Here is a 26,803-nt window from a genome sequence, read left to right on the forward strand (position 1 = left end):
AACAAACACATAAGAAATAATCACCGACGGGATTTGGTGATTATTTAGATGTACAGGCCAAGGAAGAGGAAAGAGTCAAGGATGACTCCAGGTTTCTAGCTTGGGCAACTGCATGGGCAATGATGCCATCCACTGAGATCTAGAACAATGGATGTGAAACCAGCTTCACAAGGAAGTGTGGCATCCTGCCTTTAAAAATGCCAAGTTCCACTATGTTTTATCCTCATTAGGATATTAATGACCACATTTTCCCAGTGAATGCACTTTTCTATTTCAGGAAGTAATACAGATCTTTTCTACTTGAAATCACCAACATTCCCTCTTTTTTTCTTCCACAACCTCCTCATCCTGCGCTACCAGCTCCAGCACACTACCGCACCTGTGCCCACATACACTGGCTTCCATCCTGCTTCAGTGGAAGAAAGGCACCTGCTGCTCTCCATGGCACTCCTCTACTTGTGCCCAAAATCCCTCTCATGTTCTCAAGGTGTCTGCACTGGCAAGTACACTTTTTCTCTTCTGTATCATCTTTTTCTCCCTCCCTTTAGGATGATTTCCATCTATATGCTATTATCCATTTTAAAAAGCAAACTTCTCTTGACCTCATGGCCCTTCCAGCTACCACTAAATTTTTCAACACCCTCAAAACCCTTCAAACTCATTCATATTTTTGTCTTCATCCCTAGCTTTACTTTCTCACCTTTTATTTCTCCCCCATTCTCTTCCTTAGCTCCTCTCTATTCAGGTTTTTATTCCCACCATTCCACAAAAAGAGCTCTCAGCAGGGTCCCAGTGTAGGTACATTCTACAAAAGTCAAGGCCAGTTATCTGCACTCATCTTATTAGACCTTCCAGCAGCACTGGCCAAGTCTCCCACTCCGTCCTTCATTCATTCAACACATCTGTATTGAGCACTTACTCTATGCCAGGCACTGTTTTAATCCTTGTGGTACAACAATCATTTAAAATGACAAAGATTCCTGCCCTCTGGAGACTTATATCCCAGCAGGGGGAAACAGTTAACAAACAAAAAACAATAAATAACTAGATTACATGGTATGTTAGAAGGCAATAAGGGCTATGGGAAGGAGAAAACATAGAACTCAGCAATAGCCTTGAAGAGTTTCCCTTTCAGCACATAATTATCCCTATAACGAAACACACCCTCTGTGACAATATTTGATATCAAGTCAGATTACAGAATACATCTCTACATCCTCACATAATAAAAATGAATCACATTTTCATCTGCTATCTTTCTGAAGTCAGTGCTCTCCTCTCTCCTAATTCTCCTGGATTTGATGTGAGGACACTGGAGAAAACACAGAAGGAACAGTTGAAACTCGAGAAGGGAGAGTGGGGATTTGGTATTTCCCATTGCGATACTATGTATTGGATCCTGGGGGCAAGTAACAGTAATGGAAGTGGCAAACGTCCAGGGTATAAGCTGACTCCTTTTTTGCCCTTTTTCCAATTATGTCAAGTGATAGCTACTTTCTCACAGTAGAGAGTGAGTCAGAAATTCAAAGTATGATAAATGGTCCAGAAGTGAAATTCTCTGTGGGTTAATACTTTTTGTTTTCATGTGAAAGAAAATAAAGCTATTGTGTAAATATAATAATTATGGTAAGCATTGATTTTATACTAGGAATGGCAGATTGTTTGCAAAAATGACTAAAATCATTCCTTCATCGCTGTATGCACACTGCTCCCATCAAGAGGTACTGTCTGTTTCCGCCTCCTTTTATCCAGTCGGGCCTTGGGACTTACGTTGATTAGCAGAATGTGGTGGAAGTGATGGTGTGAAACTTCCGCATCTGGGCCTTACAGCATCCACTTTCACCCTTTTGGAACATTATGCCACCATAGGAGCCAGCCCAAGCTAAGCTGCTGGGAAATGAGACAAGCGCTGCCAGCTGAGGACTCCCAGACAAACCAATCCGCAGTCAAGCCACCAGGAGACTATAGCCGCAAGAATGAGTCCATACAAGACCAGCACGAGAACCTCCTAGCTGAGTCCAGACCAACATAATTGACCCACTAAACATAAAACAATAAAATAACTTGGTTTCAAACCAATTCATTTTGAAGTGGCCTGTTATACAGAAATAGGTAGCTAATATACTAGGTATTAAATATTTATTATTTATTAAAATGATAATTGTTTTAACATTGAGCTTTGTTCCTTTAATAAGTAGAATTTGAATAAATAAATTTAATGTTTATGAAAAGAGATAACAGTGAGGAGTATATACTGGAACCTTTTTTTCAATAAAAAGTCCACTAGCGGCCGGGCCCAGTGGCTCATGCCTGTAATCCCAGCACTTTGGGAGGCCGAGGCGGGTGGCTCATGAGGTCAAGGGATCGAGACCATTCTGGCTAACGCGGTGAAACCCCATCTCTACTAAAAAATACAAAAAATCAGCCGGGCGTGGTGGCATGCCCCTGTAGTCCCAGCTACTCGGGAGGCTGAGGCAGGAGAATGGCGTGAACCCGGGAGGCGGAGCTTGCAGTGAGCAGAGATCACACCACTGCACTCCAGCCTGGGTGACAGAGCAAGACTCCGTCTCAAAAAAAAAAAAAAAAAAAAAATCCACTAGCCCTATATCTTGGTATAAGTGTTTATTTTTATAAAAATTAACCACATTATACATAGTGTTTCATGACTCACTTCATCCACTCGACATTGTAGATAACTACCCATGTCAATACATGAAGAGGTATATTTTTAAGTAGTTGCATAATATTCCATTGAACAGATACACATATTTGTACGACTCCCTTTTGACTGACAGCTGGGCTAGTTCCCAATATTAATGTACTATAGATAATACTGAAAGGAACTTCTTTATACTTACAACTTTGAATACTTACTGTTTCAGCCTCAGTTTTCTCATCTGTAAAATGGAGATATATCTGACCCCTCCTATAGAATTGTTATAAAGATTAATGACACTGTGGGAGGCTGAAGCAGGAGGACTGCTTGAGGCCAGGAGTTTGAGACTAGCCTGGGCAACATAGTGAGACCCTGTCTCTACAAAACTAAAAAATTAGCGAGGCATGATAGTGCACATCTGTAGTCCCAGCTACTCAGGTGGTTGAGGCGGGAGGATGGCTGGAGCCCAGAAGTTCAAGGCTACAGTGAGCTAGGATTGTGCCACTTCACTCCCGCCTGGGTGACAAAATGAGCCTCTATCTCTAAAAAAAGAAATAAGATGAATGAAATAATGCGTATGAAGCCCTTAGCGGTTTTAGGAATATAACGAGCCCTTAATAAACTGGTTTTGTCATCACTATTATTATAAACTTCATTAGGGCACAGACCATGTCAGCATGGTCCCTCAGGGCCTGGCACATTATAAGTGCTCAACATTAAAATAGCTGACACCCGCTGAATGCTTTCTATGGGCCAGGCCCTGGGTTCAACTGGAACTTATGAAATATTACAGGTACTGCTATTATCCCCATATTACAGATGAGGAAATTGAGGCACATAGAAGTGAGGTAACTTGCTTAAGAACAGAGCTAAAGTTTGATTTCACAGCAATCTGACTCCAAAGCCCACGCTCTTAAAACTATACCATGCTGCCTCAGTAAATATATCCCCAGTAAATACAGAAATCAATATGATAGATTTCTAGAAATGCAATTTCTGGGTCTCAGGACATACATATTTTAAGGCTTTTAATACACATATGTAAGGTAAGTTATTATAATGTTAAGTTTTTGAAAAGCAGTAAATAAAATTTTATATGCAATGTTATCATAACTATGAAAAACAATGCACAGAAGAAAATGGAAGGAAACTCATCAAAATGTTAAGAGTTACCATTTCTGAAGGACAATTCATGGGTGACTTTTTTCCTTCTATTTTTTTTAAATTTTCTATAATGAGTTGTTACTTTATAAGAACAAATTAAATAACCATAGCTTTGCTTTTGGTGTTATATGTGTTGTTCTACCTCACAGTTGGTTCTGTTCTTGAAAGCAAACCTAAGAAAAAGAATTTTCATGATTAAATGGCACTCTTTATCCTCTATCAATCTTAGAAAGGAAATTAGGGTCACAGGTAATCTGCCTTCCTAAAACGAGCGTGGTAACTTGTTTGATCTAACTCCTGGCGCTAATAAGGAGTATTGTAGATTTACCTGTCTGATATTTCCTGACTGAGGACAAGAGAACTGTTGTGCTCTTGCATCCATTTGCAAAGCGCTTTTTATTGACTCAGGGTTTTGCAAAGACTTTATCAAATTGTTTCACAAAACAATCCTGTGAGGTTGTAGTGAGTTCCACTGAACCTTGGATACACATACACACCTACATGAAAGCAAATGTAGCCGGATAATAATTTGACATATCAACCTCTGTACTTTTTGCCCAGTACTTCCTGATACTCCAGAGCTTTCCTCAGTTTTAGCAGCAGCTAGGGTGTTCTCTGCTTACTCCCTCAGAGAAAGAACAATATAACAGACCATGAAGAACACAGGTATCAATTCTTGACTTTCAAAAGCCTAGGCTTAGAGGAGGCCCAGATGACAGAAAATGAAGAATAGCAAAGTTTCACCACTTCTCCCCCATCTAGTTCCTCAGCCTGTGAAGGAGAGAGGGTAAAGCTCAAGAGAAGAAGAAGAGCTTAGATGTTAACACAGAGATTTCTTTAAAAAGTGGTCCTGTACTCCCAAATCTCAGAGAAGTAGGGATCTGACATCACAGAAAACCTATGCCTCACTTGGGTATAAACAGGGTGAGCAGGAGAAAACAATAGTTCTCTAAGCCTTACACGGTATGGAAAGAGTGAGAATATCTCCCATGAACGCAGAAGTAATGAGGACATGGAAAGAAATGACTAGTCATCAAGTTCACTCTTCTGCCAATTCCAACCTGCTGTAAATTTTAATTCTGGAATTTCCGTTGGGTTCTTTTTAGAGTTTCCATTTCTCTACTGAGATTCCCTACTTGTCCATTGACAATTTCTCTAATTCTTTGAACATATTTATTAAATTCAAAATCTGGGCTATCTGGAAGTCGGTTTCTATTGACTACTTTTTTTTTTTTTTTTTTTTTTACATTTTGGTGGACTAGTTACCACCTTTAGGAAAAAGGAACTTCCTGGCAATGCTAGTGTCAGAACTGGATTAAGCAATGACATTCAGGGATGACAATAATCTAATGTCGAAGTAGTTGCTTGAGGTGAAGGAGGGTATTATTTTGATAGAAACGACACATCATGTGTAATGGTTTCCAATCTTCAAGTAAGCATGACAGTTGTAAAACCCTTGTGAAAAGCATAAGAATAGTATCTCCAATCCTCTTGATTGGCTTCAAACAGCTGGCATGACCTGCCCACTCATTAAAGAGTAGAACTGGAAGAGAATTTAAATCATTAACATCTAAGTCCCCGCCTTCTACTAAGTAGGAAGACTATGTCCTCCAATGATGATAATGTTTTTTCTAATCAAAAATCAGCTTCCTTGCATTCTAATATAAAGGTAATACATACTTACAGAAAAATCAACCAAAACAGACAGGTATAAAGAAGAAAGTACTACTTAATTACTATTAATATTTTGTTGAACATCCTTATAGATGCTGTTCTATGCAAATCCTTATGCATATAAATATTGCACTCATACTGTCACCAACAACGGACCCATTTCTCTATGTCTGATTATACTGGGTGTGCGTAATCTTTCCAAACTTTACCAATCTTTACCATCAGACAAAAAGTAAGACTCAAATTTTGTTGAGTGATTTGGTTCTAGTGCTGAGGATGAGCATTTTGCCATGTACTTCTTTCTGGCTTTTAATGGACAGTATGTGCAATATATAGTGGCCTGGAGAATAAATAAGATGGTTTGCTACCATACTCCCAGATATATTGCACTAACTCTGTGTGTCCTTGAGTAAGCCACTTAACCTTTCAATGCCTCCATTTCTTCACATGCAAATGAAGGATTTGGAATAGGCGTTCTTGAGCTTCTTCTCTAGCTATCAGTAGGGGAGTGATGGGGAATGCACCATGCAGATCTGCAGTAGGCATCTTTGGGTGACTAACTCAATAGCCATTCCCAGCCCCTCTCCCTTCCCTGCTTCTATTCTAGAAGAGGCTGGAAAAACCCAACATCCCCTCTGTAGGCCTTTTTTGGAGTTAAGGGATGACAATATGACCAAATTCTGGCTAAAAAGACAGAGGGAAGTCTATCTGGATGCTTCTAGAAAGCCTTTTGCTTTCCTGATGGAAGAAACAGGCACAAGAGAGAGCAAGCTCACCAGCACTGTCTCTCCTTTGCCCCTGGCTTCCATGTAGACTTGATGCCTAGACCCGTGGGACAGTATGCTGGCTTCGTATTGTGTTGGTCCAGCTAAGCAGCATCTGTTACGCAGAATCCTCCCATAGTTCCAGGTTAGCATTGGCCACAAGGGAAATATTGCATGAGATCTAGGAGGCAGCAACCAAGCAGCAGCCATGGTTTTTATGCTGTGAAGGACAACACAAGGTGTGAGGAACATTGGCAGTTCTCACGCATTGTCGCTGACCTGCTGCCTCACCTTGCTGGCATGGGGCAGCAAGACTCACAGTTCCTCCTGCTCCCACCAGATCTCCTCCTATGGCTTCTTCAAGTCCTAAGCCAAGTGCATCTGTAGCTCGGTAAAGGGTGCCAGCATGTTTTGCAGGACACCTGTATTATTGAGGCTGGAGATAGTGAGAGACACAGGCAGATCCGGTCTCTCCTAAAGGACTTCAGTCATTCATGAATTCCAGTTTGTTCTCACAGATTCCAGTCTGTTCTTGCTATCATCCACATCCAACTTTCTGCCCTGACTGAAATCCTGACTGACCTATAGTGACTTCAGACTCAACACTAGAACCGAAGACAACAAACAGCCATGCCAGGACTCCTCCACCAGGTCTCACATCCTGCAAGGTCTAGGGCAGCACTGTCCAGTAGAACTTTCTGTGATGATGGAAGTGTTTTATTGGGCACCTGAGCTGCCCAATATGATACCCACAAGTCACACGTGGCTATTGAGCATTTGAAATGTACCCAGTGCTGTAGAGGAGCTAAGTTGTTACTCTCATTTAATGTTAATTAATTTAAATTTAAATAGCCAGATGTGGCTAATGGCTACAATATTGGTCAAGGGAGGCCTAGTGCCTAATAATAAATTCCATGTTTTCTTAATCACTCATAGTGGCTCTGTTTCTCTGGTTGAATCCTGACTGATACAGGCAGCAGCTGCTAGCTACATGGGGAGAGCATGGAGACACAAAGCCAGCATAACTAGGAATCACAGGGCTAGAGGAAGAAGCAGCCTGGCTCCTGGAAGTTCAACCAGCCTACAACCTTTGAACTTCTTAGTGAGAAAAAAAATAGACCCCCAGTGGGCAGTGAACTATCACTGTGTATTTCCAATAAATCCTGTCTCTTTTCTTGGTGGCTTCTGCTTCCTGCCGTGAAGTGTAGACCTTGTCTCAAATACCACAGGACACAGATGGTGTTCTTAGGACTCAATTTGAAAAAAAAAATGTATTTATGCATGCATAGGAATCATAACATATAAATTTAAACTCGTCTTTTGAACGAGGAAAGTAACATCAATAGAACTATGAACAAGAATTAATGTTAGCTTTTTGCCCAAGCAATTCTCCTTTCCTTCATGTTTATCTTTGCTTTCTCTTGAAGAATGACCTAAAGGAAGTAACCCACCTTCCACAGTCCTTTGAATTCATGGATACATAAATGAACACTATGAACTTTAGACTTTAAGAAGTGTATATTAGTCAGGGTTTGCCAGAGAAACAGCCAGTAGGATGGATATATATAAAGATATTTATTATAAAGTATCAACTCATGCAATTGTGGAGGCTGAGAAGTCCCACAATCTGTCATGTACAAGCTGGAGACCCAGTAAAGCTGGTGACAAAGTTTGAAAGTCTGAGAGCTGAAGAGCCAGTGGTGTAGATTCCAGTCCTGGTCTGAAGGCCTGAAAACCATAAGTGTCAGCGGCAGGAGATCAATGTCCCCACTCATGCAGTGAGGCAGAGAGTGAATTTCACCTTCCCCTACTTTTTTAGTCTATTCAAGCCCTAATGGATTGCATGAAGCCCACCAACACTGAGGAGGGCATGTGCTTTACTCAGTCCATCAACTCAAACACTAATCTCCTCCAGAAACACTTTCACAGACATACCCCGCCATCATGTTTAACCAGCTACCTGGGCATCCCATGGCCTAGTCAAGTCGACACATAAAATTAACCATCACATAGTGTTCCCCACATACAATGGTCCCACAAACAGGAACTAAACAATTAGCAAAGCTCTATGGCTCAATTCTAGAATTGAGGGTGTTAATCTGTTTTCTGTTAAGAAACTCTAGGCTCTATGTAAACTGAAACTGTATCAAAATGCTGACACTAAAATTAGAAATGGGAAGAAGTAGCTTTTAAATCACAAAATTAACTGGGGGTAACTGACAAGCAAGATTAGACTTGCACTTAAAGGAACAAACGTGATGGTCCAGTTGCTACATAGCGACAGCAAACTTAACTCTCCTACTCAGCAATCTAGCAACAGGGAACACAGCAAACTGCTAAACCAAACACACACACACACACACACACACACACACATATGTATGTATTCTGTCCAAATGCTGGAAGCAATTAAAAGGAGTAATTTGAACAAGCAATGCTGAGCAGCACAGTAATTAATAGGATACTGGCCTCCCAAGATTTATAGGGCCCACTCTAGTCTTCCTCTTGTCACATACCTTACCACAGGTGAGACACCCTCAGGGCACTATTCACCCAGACCCCATTACCCCTCCATTCTAGACCACCTTCCAGGTACCTGAGATCACGAAATTTCCTGCTCAAATGTTGGTCCCATAACTCGCTTCCAGGGCTTGATCAGGCATCTTCCCTAGGTCCATCCAATCAAGGGTCATTTGCATGTTTGAGATGCATATTCCCAGGACCAAGGTGGCTTTGGGGAGAGAGCTTGGTTATCAACAACTATAGTGTCCACATATTGAACTATACTGTCCACATATTGAACTATACTCTCCACATATTTCTGTGCAAGACTCCTTGTGGTGCAAGACTGAGTCAGGGGTTAGGAAGACAAGGGGGCAGGGGCCTGGGGGAGGATCTTCAACTGCACTCTTGCTCTCGTATTCACAAAAACCAGGGACCGGCCTGCCACCAGGTACCCATCCAAAGAAAAACTAGAGACAAATATATAGGAAAGGTTAAATAGTAGGTTTTTGTTGTGAGGGGCCTTATGAAAATTAAAAAGGTATAAAAATATTTGGAAAATAAGCACTGTGCAAATTCAGTGAATCTAAAATCCCTTATTTAATAGTAAAACTGCAGTGCAGAATTATGCTATAAATCATAGTGTTTTCCTATTAAGAAATACTTCTGATTTAAGTTTGATGTTTCCCCATTGCTTGGGGTGAGATGGGGGAATGTTGGAGTAGGGGAATAGTCAGAGATGGATGGCAAAGATTGGTAATAAGTTGTTACTGACCTGCAGAGTTTACAGCTTGAAAGAAAAACTGTAGGAGTTAAGATCCTCTTTCCTAGGAATCCATGCCATGAGAAGTTTAGGGATTGAAGTAGTGCCTGCTGACATGTGAAAACAGGCCTGTAAACTTTGCAAGCGATCCAGTAAATTATGCTTCTCCTAGTGGGACCACCCCCCCAACTCCGCATTCCAATCCCCAGGCCAGAATCATCAAAGTTAGCAAAAAATATTCATGGAGAGTAAGCAGGCTGTAGCAAGATAGGCTCTTCAGCAGGCAATCTTTGCTTCCTCCCACGTTGTGACTGTCTTTCTTGCCAGTTCCCTAGGCAGATCAGACCCTTCACTTCCCAGTTGGCCTCCCTTCCCCAAGTGAATGTGACTTCTTACAGAACACAATTACCTATGTTGTCTGCCAAACTGGATTTTGTTTTGTTTTGTGTTAAATATCAGCCCATTTTCACGACTCTGCAATTATGACAATATGTGGTAGGAAACCATTACTGTCAGCTCCAGTCTGAAACTGGCCACTTACCAATACACTTTGCCAGGAACAAGTCTTTCTGGATGGATACTACGTGGTTAACAACATGTAAAGATAAACGGCTAAACAAAATATCAACATTTTCTTACAAGGCTCAGCTTAAGGACAGAACAGTGATGTGCAATGGTTTTCATGTTGTATCCACAAACACAATTCTGTACAAGAAACACTCCTTTTTTTTTAATGGTTGCTTAAACAAGTGGTTATCCGTTATGCTGTTGACATAGGAAACGGTGAAATGCTAGTAACCGAATCAAAGCGGCAGTGCAACAGGCCGCTCGGTGGTGCGCATTGTGTGGTTTGGTTCCTTGGATGGACACACTTGCTTTACGCTTCATCCCAATTTTTGTCCCAACCTCTTAGTGTATCTTCCTGGGAATAGTAAAAACAAAGCAAAACATTCTGGTCTTACTTCAAGCTGCCTTTGCACTGTTATTCCCTTGTTCCGCTCATTTCACGGGATTGGGTTCTCCTAACTTCATTGTTTGGTGAGTTGCTTTGCTTTGCTCGTTGCCCCGATCTTCTGTGTATTCTGCGCAGACCCCGCAAGTGCTCCTGCACTCCCTCCCAGCCCTCTGCTGGGGCTTAACGCTTCCCAGCCGAGGTCAGACTGCCGTGCGCTTCGAGTACCGGACCCCGAGGAAGCGAGAAACGCCGCTCCCGCCGGTCGCGGGCAGCTTCAGTACACCGGCAACACGCGCGCCTCTGCCCAGTGCCGCGCCCAGCGGGTGCTCAGACTCCTTCTCTCCCTCCCCGCCGGCGCGCCCCAGGGACTCGGAACGCCCCCGCGAGTGTGACGCGTCCTGCCTCCCCTGCAGCTCGCGGACACTCGCACTTGCAAGGCCTGGCCAGCACTCTTGGGCCCGCCCCCCGACAGTGCGGGGGCGGAGACGACGGCTCCCCTAGGCTCTGGCTCCCGGCCTTGGCCCGCGCGGGTAGGCGCGGGAGCCCCGAGCGCCGCTCGGATGCAGCAGCCGAGCTGCCACTCGGCGCGCGGCGGGAGACCCAGGGCAAGCCGCCGTCGGCGCGCTGGGTGCGGGAAGGGGGCTCTGGATTTCGGTCCCTCCCCTTTTTCCTCTGAGTCTCGGAACGCTCCGGCTCTCAGACCCTCTTCCTCCCAGGTAAAGGCCGGGAGAGGAGGGCGCATCTCTTTTCCAGGCACCCCACCATGGGCAATGCCTCCAATGACTCCCGGTCTGAGGACTGCGAGACGCGACAGTGGCTTCCCCCAGGCGAAAGCCCAGCCATCAGCTCCGTCATGTTCTCGGCCGGGGTGCTGGGGAACCTCATAGCACTGGCGCTGCTGGCGCGCCGCTGGCGGGGGGACGTGGGGTGCAGCGCCGGCCGCAGGAGCTCCCTCTCCTTGTTCCACGTGCTGGTGACCGAGCTGGTGTTCACCGACCTGCTCGGGACCTGCCTCATCAGCCCAGTGGTACTGGCTTCGTACGCGCGGAACCAGACCCTGGTGGCACTGGCGCCCGAGAGCCGCGCGTGCACCTACTTCGCTTTCGCCATGACCTTCTTCAGCCTGGCCACGATGCTCATGCTCTTCGCCATGGCCCTGGAGCGCTACCTCTCGATCGGGCACCCCTACTTCTACCAGCGCCGCGTCTCGCGCTCCGGGGGCCTGGCCGTGCTGCCTGTCATCTATGCAGTCTCCCTGCTCTTCTGCTCGCTGCCGCTGCTGGACTATGGGCAGTACGTCCAGTACTGCCCCGGGACCTGGTGCTTCATCCGGCACGGGCGGACCGCTTACCTGCAGCTGTACGCCACCCTGCTGCTGCTTCTCATCGTCTCGGTGCTCGCCTGCAACTTCAGCGTCATTCTCAACCTCATCCGCATGCACCGCCGAAGCCGGAGAAGCCGCTGCGGACCTTCCCTGGGCAGTGGCCGGGGCGGCCCCGGGGCCCGCAGGAGAGGGGAAAGGGTGTCCATGGCGGAGGAGACGGACCACCTCATTCTCCTGGCTATCATGACCATCACCTTCGCCGTCTGCTCCTTGCCTTTCACGGTAAGTCACTCCCTACGTTTCCACAGCCCGGCTCTGCTCAGCCTTCTCATGCTCTCCCCTGACGCCTCCACCCTTTCCACCGCCCTACAAACTTTTTGCAACTTGTAAAAATATGTCCTAATTTGTAAAGATCTGTAGCCTTCCCCACTAGTTTCCCCTCCTCTTTAGCCCACTTCCTTATCCTGGCTTATGGGCGTTGCTAGGCTAGAGTTTCTTATACAATAATACAGACCGTCCGAAAGGGAGTCCTGGGCCTCAGCTAAGCTAGCCAATCTCCTCATCCTAGCCCTGGGCAGTGTCCCTTTCTCGCTGTTGCCTATCTTGGCTTAGTAATTGAGAAAGAGGCAGCCCCTTCCACCTTAGGATGGCTGTCACTGTTCCAGCCTGACGACCTGGAGCTGCAGTTTGCTGCCCTGTACCTCTCATCCACTGATGCTGGTTCTCCATGCTTGCCTTCTGTTCCTGCCAGGGCAAAATGTAGTACCCAACCCATAGCATTCCAGCTGCCATTGAAAATGGTCCCAGATGAGAAGGGTCCCTGATGCAGAAGTTTAGAGCATTTGTTATTTGTCCTAAAAGTCCAACAAACATCTAGTTTATAGGTTTCCCAATTTATATATTTGAATGTAACTCTTTGTGGCCATGAAAGTTTATAAAACCATAATGATAACTAGAGGAAATACTTGGAGGAACACCTTGCTAAGCATTTGTAATATCTTGCAAAACACGCTCTTAATGTCACTGTCAGAAATACACACAGGTGTCCTTCAGCTTACAGTTATGCACTTGATGAGCACAAAGCCACAGGCAGGAATGGCTGGTCCCTCTCAGGAAGGGAAGAGTGGGTCTACCTGGGGAACTGAACGACAAGAGACCAAGTCCTGGCATCGTGCTGCCTTGATTTGGGGCAACTTTAGCAGTTATTTGATGCTAACTAACTGCTAAATGATATGAGGCTGTGAGTTCAAGTCTCCTCAAGTGTAACGTTTTAGCTGAGCCTGGAATATGTCCGAGAATGTGCTGGCCTCTTACGGGGGCTAGGAATTGGGAGTTGTGGCAACTCCACTTCCTAATCTTCAGAAGAGCAAGACTGATGCTGCAGCATCAAAGCAGTTAATAGTGACTTCCACCTGCCACAATCTTGGAGAAAAGAGATGGGCAGTGCCTACTATTAACAGGTCTGACCTGTAAAAGCTGGAGGAGAAGTAACTTTATCCTATCTCCTGCCTCCATTACTGCTTCTTACATCTTCATGTGCTCATCCTCAGGGATGGGAAGGGACACAGGGTCCCAAAGGTCTGAATAAGATTCTCACCTCCCCAGCCCAGTTAACTCCCTTTCTTAGCTACGTTCTCTTCTCCCTGGTCCCCACTGTCCTCACCCTTCTACCCCATCCTCTGTCAGGGCAGAAACTGTTCTGAATTGGTTACACTTTGAGGGAATGAGATGGAATATTCAAAGACGCCCTCTTATAAAATGAAGTCGGACTGTGGGAGGCTGCATCTCCCATACCACTCTGAGCAGGGGAGTTTATGCAACAGAAACGCTGTGATGTAGAAACCCACATGGCTTATATGCTTTTGATTTATTTTACTGGTAGGAGCTTTTGATTATGTTAGGAGCTAAATCAGCTTTTGAAGGTCAGCACTAGGATGCAGAACATATATCTATGAAAGAAAGCATTTCAAATTCCACCAAACAGCTTTGCATTCAGCTTGGGGATCAGAAACTATTCCTGAAAGACTGTCTTAGGGTGTTGGGAATTAAGATAATCAGTTCTTAGGGTTTTATCTGTCATTTGTGAGTATATTTATAAAAATATCCCCCACTATCAGCTACTTAAATAGCCTGGGAATGGGTTTGGGGTGATAACACACTTGTGAAACGATTTTTAGTCTCTTTCCTACACGAGCAAGAGGAAAAAGTTCTCCTCTTTGATCATGACTGACCCATTGCATAAACTGTATTTTTTTTAAATAAAGGTAGTGGTTTCCAACAGGTTGCCCTGTTTTCATGTAAATTGGCCTTTTACCATGAGAATTCCATCGTTGCCTTATGTTTTTGTAAATTCAAATATATGTGTGTGGATATAGATATAGATATTGTTTTCCCTCCGTCAGTTAATATTAGGCCAAGGGCTGCTCCAGAGTTGCCAGATAGAAGGGGCTTAGCCACAGAAATCTGGCTAAAAGGTGTAGAGGGAGTAGGAGCTTTGCTTTGAAGCTGTGTTTTTATTTCAATTTCCTGTTTATGGCTTAGGGGGGGCCAGACGGAGACTATGAAGGGGCTTTAGCTCCCCCAAACCACCTCTAAGCATTGACACTATCAGCAAATTGCTTTTGCTTCTGGCAAAGATTCCCAAAGAGCTGGAGAAAATCCTAGTGTGAACATAATCAGAAAGCCAGCCTCCCTGACTTCCATTGTTGGAGCTACCATGACACCATATTCAGATGAACTATACACAAAATGGAAATTGGAAGCATTGTCACCTCTTAATAAGAAAATTTATATTGACCACTGATGGATTTTATTTTGTCAATAGATTATTGGGAATAATTGCTAGTATCTTTCACTTACATAGCACTTTAAGCTTTATGAAATGCTGTACTATCTTGATTTAAGTTATTTCTTGAAGGGCTTATCTGAAAATTCAAGCTCATGGCTACTGTTTGGTTTATACATCCTGTTGTTCAGAATCCTTGGCATGTGCCTCCAGGGGAGGTTGCTTTTTCCTCCAAGTCCTTTTATTCTACTTGGCCCACACTAAAATTGTGGTCAGAAGTGGCCTATACCAATCTCCCACCTGAAGCAGGAATCATTTCCACATGTCCTAACAGGGGGCTCTAGAAGCAAAGGTTTATGGTTGCCTTCAGAAATGTTTCTGTTTCTCTAACGGAGGGCACATGATCTGATAGAAATACAGTGTGAACCACAAATGCAAGCCACAAATGGAATTTTAAATGTTCTAGTAGTCATATAACAAAAAGTAAAAAGAAACAGAGAAAATTAATTGAATTACATATTTTATTTAACCCAATATATCTAAAATATTATCAATTCAAAATATTAGTTATGTAAAATAATTATTAATAAGCTATTCCAAGTAAGTTTCTTCCTTGTATCCCAGAAAATAGTAGCAATCTACTCTATCTCTTCCCACTCCTTCCTCAGGATAACAAGCTGCTTTCTTTGTCCCTCAAAAGTGGACCAAACCACTGGCAACAAGGAGGACAGCTGTACCCAGTGGGACACCAGTCTATTCCACAGCACTCCAGTAGTGGACAGAGGAGGGAAATGGGGGAATTCAGAAACCTAGAACTACTAATGTCAGGCATTGTCCCAAGGTTTGGGCAGGTTGGAATTACTGCTTCCTCCAAAGATGCCAGTCTAGGGCTTCCAAAATTTTGGAAGTAAAACTGTAGTTTTTTTTTAAAGGCCCAGTCCCTTCAAGTGAAGTCCAATTCAACCTCATATGTCATTATTATCGACCACAAAATCAGACTTTTGAATGCTAACTTTTGCATTAACCCATTATCTTCACAACACCGTAGGAAATAGTATGATGATTTCTATCGTACAGACGAGGCAAATGACTCACCCTGTGTCCCACAGCTAATGGGTGGTGGAACTGGGACTCAAAGCTAGGCAATTTAAGCACTGAGCCAATTAACCTAACCACAACACTATCCAAGAGAAAGTACTTATTTCAGGGGTAACAGATGAGAAGATTAATCTAAGATTTCTTAAAAGAGCTGTGAGAATGTTATAAATATCTGGACCACTTTGCCTCTTAATTCCAACTAGTTAGCTTTAAAAATAAAATGGCAAAGACCTTTTTCTTCATGTCAGCTCAAGGGAGCTGAGCCAGAGCCAACTATGTGGTTCCCTTTCTTTTCTCCACAGACCTATGAAATAAAAGGCTGAGACTCAGATTCTAGGAGATTGGCTAATGTAAATGCTGGTCTAAATTAAGAAATAATCAGATTATCCCTCACATAAAATCTTTCATCAGAACAAATAAAACATCTCTTAAGTGACCAAAAACCATGTGGTGTTTGGGAAATGACATTATTTTGGCTGCCCAGTATGAAATTCTGCATGGAACCAACAACATATTCCAAACTGTTTATTCACTAAAGGGATATTGTATAAATTAATAAATTCCTCCTTATGTTAATCAGCTTTGCCATCGTTTTACAGAGATAAATAGAAACTTTCTTCCTGAAATGGAACAGAACACAGGAAATATATGAGACCTCTATTCTTGCCTCAGATACTGTTTGTGTCTTCATATCCAACTCATATCAAGCCCCTTTCTCGCCACTTTTCTAATTGTGGATAGCTTCTGGCCATTTTAAACTGTTTTCCACATGCCATGAGGATAAAGTGCTTATGTATTTTTATTCAGTTCTAAAATTTCAAGAGTAAACCATTGACTCATACTAAAAAGTTCTCCATCTTTAGAAATTCTTTAGGGTTATAACTTCTAGGTAAATCTGATTAGTGGAAATCTGATCTTGGCAATACAAAACAAACTCCAGTAAACAGTACTAGAGTTTCCTTTTCATTCCTGGTACTCATTATGTAAAATATAACATGAATGGGGGTTGAAAAGCTGATATGACATTGGTAGATTATATACATGCCAAATATAACAATTCTGGTAGGAATGAAAAAGAACTCCAGACATCTCTACATATAACCACAATGAACTTTGCCTGGTGATAGTTTAAGTTAATGTCCATAAACAACTGGAAGGCCCTTTATCATTTAAGCATCATTAACCATGTGTTTGCGGATCGATGAGACCGTTTTAATACACATGATGTTTTAAGAGAAAGTTCCTCTATTTGAGTGTTTTCACTTGACGTCTTTTCTCCTTTGCCATTTGATATTATGAATGCTGATTTGAATAAAGACACAATTACACTGGTTTTAAAAATGTAAACAGAAAGAACCTTAGTTCTTTTCCCAAAAGAGAATTTGTGCATTATGTCCACACCTTTGGTCAAGTGGGTCCTCACTGCTATCTCAGATGGTTTAGACCAGGTCCTCAGCTTAAAGAGAAACACCTTCTGGAGATGGTATATTTCTTCTTTGGCATATCAAAAACCAATCACAGTATTAAGTTTAAAAAAAGAATAGAAATGGTGAGACCGTGTTTCAGGAAGGCAATGAACAGGTCTCTTTCCAGCTAGAGGCTTAAGACCCAGTTCATCTGCAACTCATTCTGCTCAGTTGGCTTCTCCTGTCCTGTTTTGAAGTTTCTGACCCTCTACTCCCTGTCCTTATCTTGAGCTCAAGTCCATTGTACCTCAGTTTATATTATCAAGGTGTACCAAGCTCCATTTTTCTGAGAATATTTTGCTGCCTAAAACTGCCCCTAACAGAAAACTAAACCTAAGAACCTTGCAGCTGGGACATACATGTGATGGAAAAGGCCAGGGATCGGATAAGCACATTTAGAAAAGGCTCAAAGTTCCTCTAGAGCAGGGTCCATAACCTGTGCTTCATGGAAAGTGCCTGGATTTTCTGCCTGAATTCATTTGCAAAAACGTTTATATGAGTTTATGTTTATATGTTTGTATGAGTTGTGGGTAGATGGTTCATAGTGTCCATCAGTTTGTCAAAGAGTTAAGAGCCACCATCTTGGAATAAATAGGCCCAGAGGTCTAAACCTTAGCATTTGCTCTTTTTTTGTTTCCAGTTCTGAGAAGCACAAGACAAAGGACACTAGTCCTGGAGCCACATGGATCCAGTTTTTCCTACTGCAGGAAAATAGGCTTCTGTTTCCTTCTACCACAAAGCACCTGTGATTCAGGCAAAGGGATTTCTTTAAAGCATCATGTACCTGAAAAATAATCTCCCCCAAAAATGTTTTTTTTTAAAGAATGAATTAGGCAAAGTCTATAGTCAGGACACCTTAGTGTCTTTCAGAAGGCAGGTAAACATATAACAATCTATGCTTGCAATTTAGCTGTGGAAAAGTGTGGAGGAAAAACAAGTCCCAGAGAAAGCTAAGTAGCTACTTAGAAATAGCCATGGTTTTTCAGTCCATAAACAGGAACCATGATATCCATAAACTTTTGTGACATCTTTGAAGAGAAATCTCCTCCAAACCCATAATGTGGTCAGACATTTGTGAATTTCATGCTAAGCTTTACATTACAGGCTTTTTATATAGATGGCAGCAGAGTGTCTAGTGGCTAAAAGCCAAGTTTGGTGTCCCATGGATTCAGTTTGACTCCACATTTTCTCTACTTACCCAGACTGTAATTCTATGCAAAGTAACTGATCTTCTAAACCTTCATTTCCTTCTAACATAGGAATAATAATACTTCGTAGGTTTATGTAAATATTAAACAAAATATGCCTTATAAATTGCTTGGCACCATGCCTAACACACAGTAGGTGTTTAATAAATGTTAGCTGCTATCTCTAGGGGATTCCATTTCAAGGGAAAATCAGATTGTATATTAATGATCAGGAAATGAATTCTGAAAGCTCAAAGTCATTTGTTTGATTGACCTAAGTGGCCTTTTGTTTTTAAGTGTGATAAATGAATAATTTTAAACTATTCCAGGTTTTAGATACGGTTCTAAAGGGATGTCTCACACCCTGGCTGCATATTAAAATTACTTGGAGCACTTTGCAAACCTTGATGCCCATGGCTCAACCTAGACTAATTAAGTCGGAGTCTCTGGGTATCGGGGGAACTCACCCCCAATATTTCAACTTAGGTTCTTTCTATTTTCCATAAGTGTTGGCCGGCTGAGAAAGAGAAAGAGTACGAAGAGAGGAATTATACAGCTGGGCCGCTGGGGGTGACATCACATATCTGTAGGACCATGATGCCCACCTGAGCTACAAAATCAGCACGTTTTTATTAAGGATTTCAAAAGGGGAGGGGGTGTAAGCAGGGAGTAGGTCACAAAGATCACATGCTTCAAAGGGGAAAAAGGAGAACAAAGATCACATACTTCTGAGGAAACAGGACAAGGGCAAAATCAGAAACTCCTGATAAGAGTCCAACAAAGATCACAAGGCAAAGGGCAAAAGCAAAGATCACAAGGCAAAGGGCAAAAGCAGAATTACTGATAAGGGTCTATGTTCAGCGATGCACGTATTGTCTTGATAAACATCTTAAACAACAGAAAACAGGGTTCGAGAGCAGAGAACCAGTCTGACCTCAAATTAACCAGGGTGGGTTTTTTTCCCCACCCTAGTAAGCCTGAGGGTACTGCAGGAGACCAGGGCGTATTTCAGTCCTTATCTCAACCGCATAAGACAGACACTCCCAGAGCGGCCGTTTATAGACCTCCCCCCAGGAATGCATTCCTTCTCCAGGGTATTATTAATATTCTTTGCTAGGAAAAGAATTTAACAATATCTTCCCTACATGCATGTCAGTTTATAGGCTCTCTGCAAGAAGTAAAATATGGCTCTATTTTGCCCGACCCCACAGCCAGTCAGACCTTGTGGTTTTCTTCCCTTGTTCCCTGAAAATCGCTGTTATTCTGTTCTTTTTCAAGGTGCACTGATTTCATATTGTTCAAACACATATGTTTTACAATCAATTTGTACAGTTAACACAAATATCATAGTGGTCCTGAGGTGACGTACATCCTCAGCTTACGAAGATAACAGGATTAAGAGATTAAAGTAAGACAGGCGTAAGAAATTATAAGAGTATTATTTGGGAACGGATAAATGTCCATGAAATCTTCACAATTTATATTCCTCTGCCGCGGCTCCAGCCAGTCCTTCCATTTGGGGTCCCTGACTTCCTGCAACATCTGGGGAAGGGAGAAATGTCTCAGAATATTTTTATGCATGTATGTATGTATGTATGTATGTGTGTATGTATGTATGTATTTATTTTGAGACAGAGACTCACTCTGTCACCCAGGCTGAAGTGCAGTGGTGTGACCTCAGCTCACTACAACCTCTGCCTCCTAGGTTCAAGCAATCCTTCCCCTCAGCCTTCCAAGTAGCTGGGATTACAGGTGCCCACCAACACGCCTGGGTAATTTTTGTATTTTTTAGTAGAGATGTAGTTTCACCATGTTGGCCAGGCTGGTCTCAAACTTCTCACCTCAGGTGACCTGCCTGCCTCGGCCTCCCAAAGTGCTAGGATTACAGGCGTGAGCCACCACACCCAACCTATTTTTAAAGCTCCTCAGTTTATTTCAATGATCGGCCAAATAAAGCCCTCATTTGCTCTAAAATTCTGAACCCACTTTGTAATTGCATTAAAGATAGAAAAGTAGCACAAAAGAATAGTACCTGGTCAGTGCCAAAATGAAGTTTTCTATGGGAGGCTGCTTCTATACATGACAATGCTAAAATAGCACTAATTCTCATCTGTGCCACTTTGTAAATGTCACAACAAGGCTTTACCTTCTTAACAAAGCCCTGTAGAGACAGCCTGCCCTGAGGAATTAAAATTCACTTGACTCATTGGGATTAGCACTTGGTATTTTTCTCATAACAAATACATTGGTAGTGCACACAAAAAGATGGATAACTTCTACCAACCTCTGAAACTGAATTGCCGAATATCACTGACATATTATTAATTAATTGTCTTATATCCTTTGTGACATCCTTTAACTAAAAACTCAGGACTGGCCGGAGGGAGAGGAGAATGGGCAGTTATTGTTTAATGGGTACAGAGTTTCAATTTGGGATGATGAAAATAATTCTGGAGATGGTAGTGATGGTTGCTGTTCTTTGTTCTTTTACGTGGATGCAGTCAAATGCATCCACAAGAAGAGACACAGGAGATGTTCAGGAAAACACAGACATGGTGGACCACTCAGGGCCACATGAAAAAGCATCGGTTTCAGTCAGGAGGCAGAGAGGCAGGAGGGTGGGGAGGACGTGGGCCAAGCCTTTATTGGAGTTTCCACAAGAAAGGCAGAGCAGGGTAAACAGTTTAGGATTGGTTAGGTTGAATAATTTCAGCAGGCTCTAAGCTATAGGGGTGGTCCCTAGTTGCCTGGTACCTGGCATTGGAATGATAAAAGCAGAGGAATAAAGATTTCCTTGATAGAAGAGTTCTGGCCCTGGATAGGTGAGTCTGTATATCAAAGACATGCTCCCAGCCTAACTCTTTGCTATCTCTACAAATTAGCTAGCCCCGGAGGGGCATTTTCTCCCAGCCAAGAAGAATTTAAGATGTCAAAACATAATATGCAGAAAAGTGAAAATATAAACAATATGATTGTCCCACAATGTAAATGTATTTAATGTATAGCTGAAAATGGCAAAATGGTAAATTTTATGTTATATTTATTTTACCACAATTTTTTAAAATCCCAGTATCCATAAGATCAAAAATATAGTAATCTAGGCAAAAGACAAGAACCAAAAGAAAAAAATGGGGAGGTAGAAGACAAAACTTACATCAAGAATTTCGAGGGTCACTGAAGTATGTCTCTTCTCCAAGTATAAAAGAAGGAACTGGCTGGGCGCAGTGGCTCACACCTGTAATCCCAGCACTTTGGGAGGCCAAGGCAGGCAGATCGCTTGAGGTCAGGAGTTCAAGACCAGCCTGTCCAACATGGTGAAACCCCATCTCTACTAAAAATACAAAAATTAGCCAGGCGTGGTGGCGGGTGCCTGTAATCCCAGCTACTCAGGAGGCTGCAGCAGGAGAATCACTTGAACCCAGGAGGCAGAGGTTGCAGTGAGCGGAGATCACGCCACTGCACCCTATCCTGGGCGACAGAGTGAGACTCCATCTCAAAAAAAAAGCCATCTTCTACAAAATATTGGTCACCTCCAAAGTGCAAATTTTCAGCAATTCTCAAAATTACCCAGCATAGTAGATGAAAAGGAAAGGAAACAGTACAGAATTGCTTCATCCTCTACAACCAATTTTCACTTCTCATTATTCTGTCACGCTCTAAAGACATTCAGGAACTCTGATGTGGGTTATTCTCCCCTGAAAACCTGACTCATCTTAATGTGTGAAGCTGCAACACCAGAGGCTATGCCTTTTCTGCAATTCTTGGCTGGCCAATTCAGTGTGAATATGTTCTCTGGTTAAACTAGATCATCAACTCAGCTGCAGGCCCTTTCTACAGGAGTGCTCAGTTATGCATCATGTGCACACGTGTGTGTGCATATGTAATCACTAATGTGTTTTAATCTGTAGACCTATGTGCATCATTATCCTGAATTTCTTACCTCCAAATCACTCTTTTAACACACCAGCCTGTATAGTTTTCATCCAAAATAGTTTAACTGACAAGAAAGCTATTGCTCCATTGCACCTCCTCACCTAGCTTTCCTCTACTCTCTGGGAAACCCACCATCAATTCTTCTTTTTCCTTACTCATCTGCCAAATCTTTTCTCCATTCCCTATGCCAAGATTCTCTGGCATAAACACCTATGGCTGCCAAACCTTCCTGCTCTTGTCCCAACATAAGCAAACTGAAGATGACTACCCTTTGCGCTCTCTGCAATTTGCTTTGTATATCCAGTTGCCAGATGCCTGCAGAGTAAGTACTCGGAGAAGGGAAACAAGCTGCTCCTTCTTCTGCAGAAGGCGAGTGAAGAAAAGAGGGGCTAGGTGTCTAAAGCCATTGGTAAGAAAGACCCTGGAGCCTTATAAAGCACTGGTTTTAAATGACTAGGTGTGATCTACCTTTGTTTTCCTCTTTTCTGTGAATTTTGTAGAAGTGTGATCTTTATCAAGATGCATTATTCCATTCCTTCCAACCTGCCCAAACATTTATGTTGCTCCCTAAATATCTAAGAAATCGTTTGAGGGCTGGTAGAGCAGTTTGGTCCATATGTAAAGATGTGTCAGCTTTCCAGTGTTCAGGACATTGTTCTGAGGCCTTTGCTCTAATACAGGCCTGCATGTAGCACACAGTGAGCACTGCACTGGCATCAGGAGAGTTGGAATTTGCATCCTGATTTGGCCACTAACCAGCTCTGGGTACTTGAGCAAATTATCTAATTTTCTAGACCCCAGTGTCTGCATTTGTAAAACGGAGATAATAACAATGAACACTGTGGAGCACTTAGGATGTGAGCACTGATCTAAGTAGCTTACACACATCACTTCCTATCATCCTTTCAGCAACTCTATGAAATGGGTATGTTATTATTATCACCCGTTTTAAAGATGTCAAAACTGAGGCACAAAGGTTCATTATTAATATCTTGCCATTGGTCCCAAACTATATACAGAGGTAGGATTCAAACCCAGTCCAATGGCCAGAACTCATACTCCCACTCAGGGTGTTCCATTGCAGACCCTGTCTCGCTGAATTGTGATCATTAGATTTGGTATTTGGAAGTAAATGTAACATGTTATTAGTTTTCCTGAAGTTCACTTCCCTATCTGTTAAAAAGAGACAATCTCTAAGTTTCAGAGTTTCTATAAGGAGTAGAGATAAAGCGGGGTTAGTACCCAGAACAATTCATGACACATATATTAGGTTATTGATACACTGGAGCTACTAATATTATCATTATTATTTATATTGTTAAAAGATTCTATTCTAGATGACAAGAAAAGTTTGTTTCTCTCCACTCCCAATGACACCAGGACATTGTGCATGGTGTTAATGTTAATTGCATTCCACAGAAAACATGCTTTCATTGAGTTCAAGGGGAAAAAATACATTCATTATGTTACAGTTTACATAAGGAAGAAAGGTAAGATTCCCACCCCCCACCTTTCGTTCCCCACCACTACCACAGACAAAACATGGTTTTGCTTTTAAATCTCAAGACATAACATAGGGTCTAAGCCTGTCTACTGCTACGATGTAAAACTAACATCATTTTTCCCCTTTGCTTCTTACAGATTTTTGCATATATGAATGAAACCTCTTCCCGAAAGGAAAAATGGGACCTCCAAGCTCTTAGGTTTTTATCAATTAATTCAATAATTGACCCTTGGGTCTTTGCCATCCTTAGGCCTCCTGTTCTGAGACTAATGCGTTCAGTCCTCTGTTGTCGGATTTCATTAAGAACACAAGATGCAACACAAACTTCCTGTTCTACACAGTCAGATGCCAGTAAACAGGCTGACCTTTGAGGTCAGTAGTTTAAAAGTTCTTAGTTATATAGCATCTGGAAGATCATTTTGAAATTGTTCCTTGGAGAAATGAAAACAGTGTGTAAACAGAATGAAGCTGCCCTAATAAAAAGGAGTATGCAAACATTTAAGCTGTGGTCAAGGCTACAGACATGCTGACAAGGCACTTCATGTAAAGTGTCAGAAGGAGCTACAAAACCTACCCTCAATGAGCATGGTACTTGGCCTTTGGAGGAACAATCGGCTGCATTGAAGATCCAGCTGCCTATTGATTTAAGCTTTCCTGTTGAAGGACAAAGTATGTGGTTTTGTAATTTGTTTGAAACCCCAAACAGTGACTGTACTTTCTATTTTAATCTTGCTACTACCGTTATAAACATATAGTGTACAGCCAGACCAGATTAAACTTCATATGTAATCTCTAGGAAGTCAATATGTGGAAGCAACCAAGCCTGCTGTCTTGTGATCACTTAGCGAACCCTTTATTTGAACAATGAAGTTGAAAATCATAGGCACTTTTTACTGTGATGTTTGTGTATGTGGGAGTACTCTCATCACTACAGTATTACTCTTACAAGAGTGGACTCAGTCGGTTAACATCAGTTTTGTTTACTCATCCTCCAGGAACTGCAGGTCAAGTTGTCAGGTTATTTATTTTATAATGTCCATATGCTAATAGTGATCAAGAAGACTTTAGGAATGGTTCTCTCAACAAGAAATAATAGAAATGTCTCAAGGCAGTTAATTCTCATTAATACTCTTTATTTATTCTATTTCTGGGGGAGGATGTACGTGGCCATGTATGAAGCCAAATATTAGGCTTAAAAACTGAAAAATCTGGTTCATTCTTCAGATATACTGGAACCCTTTTAAAGTTGATATTGGGGCCATGAGTAAAATAGATTTTATAAGATGACTGTGTTGTACCAAAATTCATCTGTCTATATTTTATTTAGGGAACATGGTTTGACTCATCTTATATGGGAAACCATGTAGCAGTGAGTCATATCTTAATATATTTCTAAATGTTTGGCATGTAAATGTAAACTCAGCATCAAAATATTTCAGTGAATTTGCACTGTTTAATCATAGTTACTGTGTAAACTCATCTGAAATGTTACAAAAATAAACTATAAAACAAAAATTTGAAAATGGAATAGTATTTTATGAACTCCCTCAAATAACATTTTGTGATTAATATAAACATAGTATCTTTTAAATTAGATCAAAGTGGAAAAATTATATTTAATTTGGCAGATTCGTAAAGTGTGGTTGCCAGGTTTTAAAGTGAGGTTGCAAATTAGAGTTTAAAATATTCATTATAATACTTGGTATTAGAAGATATTTTTTTCCTCCAGTTTTTACCCGTCCAGTATGATCTTTAAAATAGTAGAACCATCTTATTTTTTTCATAGTGATATTATTGGATAGCCACTCCTTAAAAAAAAAAAAAAAAAAAAGAGATGCTTGTTTTCTCCAAAGTCTCATTGAGTTGTTTATCCAAAGCTATTTCCTTTAAGCAGTTATCAAACTAGCTGATCACTTAGAATGATTTCAAACCAATCTAGGCATCAGTGTATTTTGATACAAACAATCTACGTCAAATCAGCTCTTAAGAAGAATACATAAGTGGTTTGCTTTTCTACAAATTTACACAAGCCAGGCAAAATTTAACTTAACTAAAATCTAGACATGTAAATAAATCTTCCCTGTCCACCAGGCATTCTAAAGTTAAGAAATTATTCTAAATGGGACTAATTAGGCCCATGGGTAATTCCTAAACATAAAATTCTGAAGTTGCTTTGAACTAGAAGATTAATTCCTTTTATCAGATGACTTGTTTTTCTCCAGATGAAAATGTCAACTACAATTTTTCACCCCACCTTACTGCCCCCCTAAAATCCCAGAATAATGCCTGAGAACTGAAAACAAAAACACAAAATTGGACATAATATCACTAGCAAGAACAAAATGATTTGCTCTGGAGCCCAAAGTATAAGAATTTAAGCCACTTATTTAAGCACTGGTATATTTCTAGAACTCTGTTTCCTCATGTACTCCTGTTCCATGTACTGTGCTGAACGACTAAATCCTGGTATTTCATTTATACCAATATATATGTAGAAGGAGTTGAAAGTAAAAATCCTCCGTAATAGTCATTACCTCCTATTAATGGCAATTTAAAGGTAGCTTAGAAAAAAATTACTAAAACTAGATATGTAAATATTCCCTTTCTAAAATCCTATCACATCAGACATACCTGTTTAAGTTACTGTTTCATCATCAAGTTAAATAAAAGAACAGAATTTACTTAGCCTGATATATTAAAGACTGAATTGTGATAAAAGAAGATCTAGACTTTATTCTTTGCCCCTAGTAGTCAGAATGAAAAGGGAGAAAGAAACCATAGTTGGGATTCCCTGCAGCATGCCAGCCCTAAGTTTAGGTGTTTGGATATGGGATGGACCAAGCTCTCTGCTCTGAGCTGAATCGTTCCTAAATGGTTCAGTGTGGCCCTGGTCATCTTTTCCAAGAAAGAACTGAAAAATTCTGGTGCTAAATTGTGGCCTTGAATCTCCAAAAATCTGATCGGGATCTGAGTTTGTTTAGAAGGTATAAGATGACTCTAGAAGACCTGCATCACAAAGTGGGTTGGA

General features: G+C 41.7%; 1 protein-coding gene across 1 annotated transcript; it reads left to right on the forward strand.

Moving 5' to 3' along the window:
* Nucleotides 1–10,655: 10,655 nt before the first annotated feature.
* On the forward strand, nucleotides 10,656–25,290 carry PTGER2 (prostaglandin E receptor 2). The gene is made up of 2 exons (XM_016926089.4): nucleotides 10,656–12,084; nucleotides 23,913–25,290. The coding sequence occupies exons 1-2, from the start codon at nucleotides 11,242–11,244 to the stop codon at nucleotides 24,144–24,146; spliced, it is 1,077 nt and encodes a 358-aa protein (XP_016781578.1). The 5' UTR covers nucleotides 10,656–11,241; the 3' UTR covers nucleotides 24,147–25,290.
* The last annotated feature ends 1,513 nt before the right edge of the window (nucleotides 25,291–26,803 follow it).

This window comes from Pan troglodytes, chromosome 15, assembly GCF_028858775.2.
Source record: "Pan troglodytes isolate AG18354 chromosome 15, NHGRI_mPanTro3-v2.0_pri, whole genome shotgun sequence".
NCBI lineage: Eukaryota > Metazoa > Chordata > Mammalia > Primates > Hominidae > Pan > Pan troglodytes.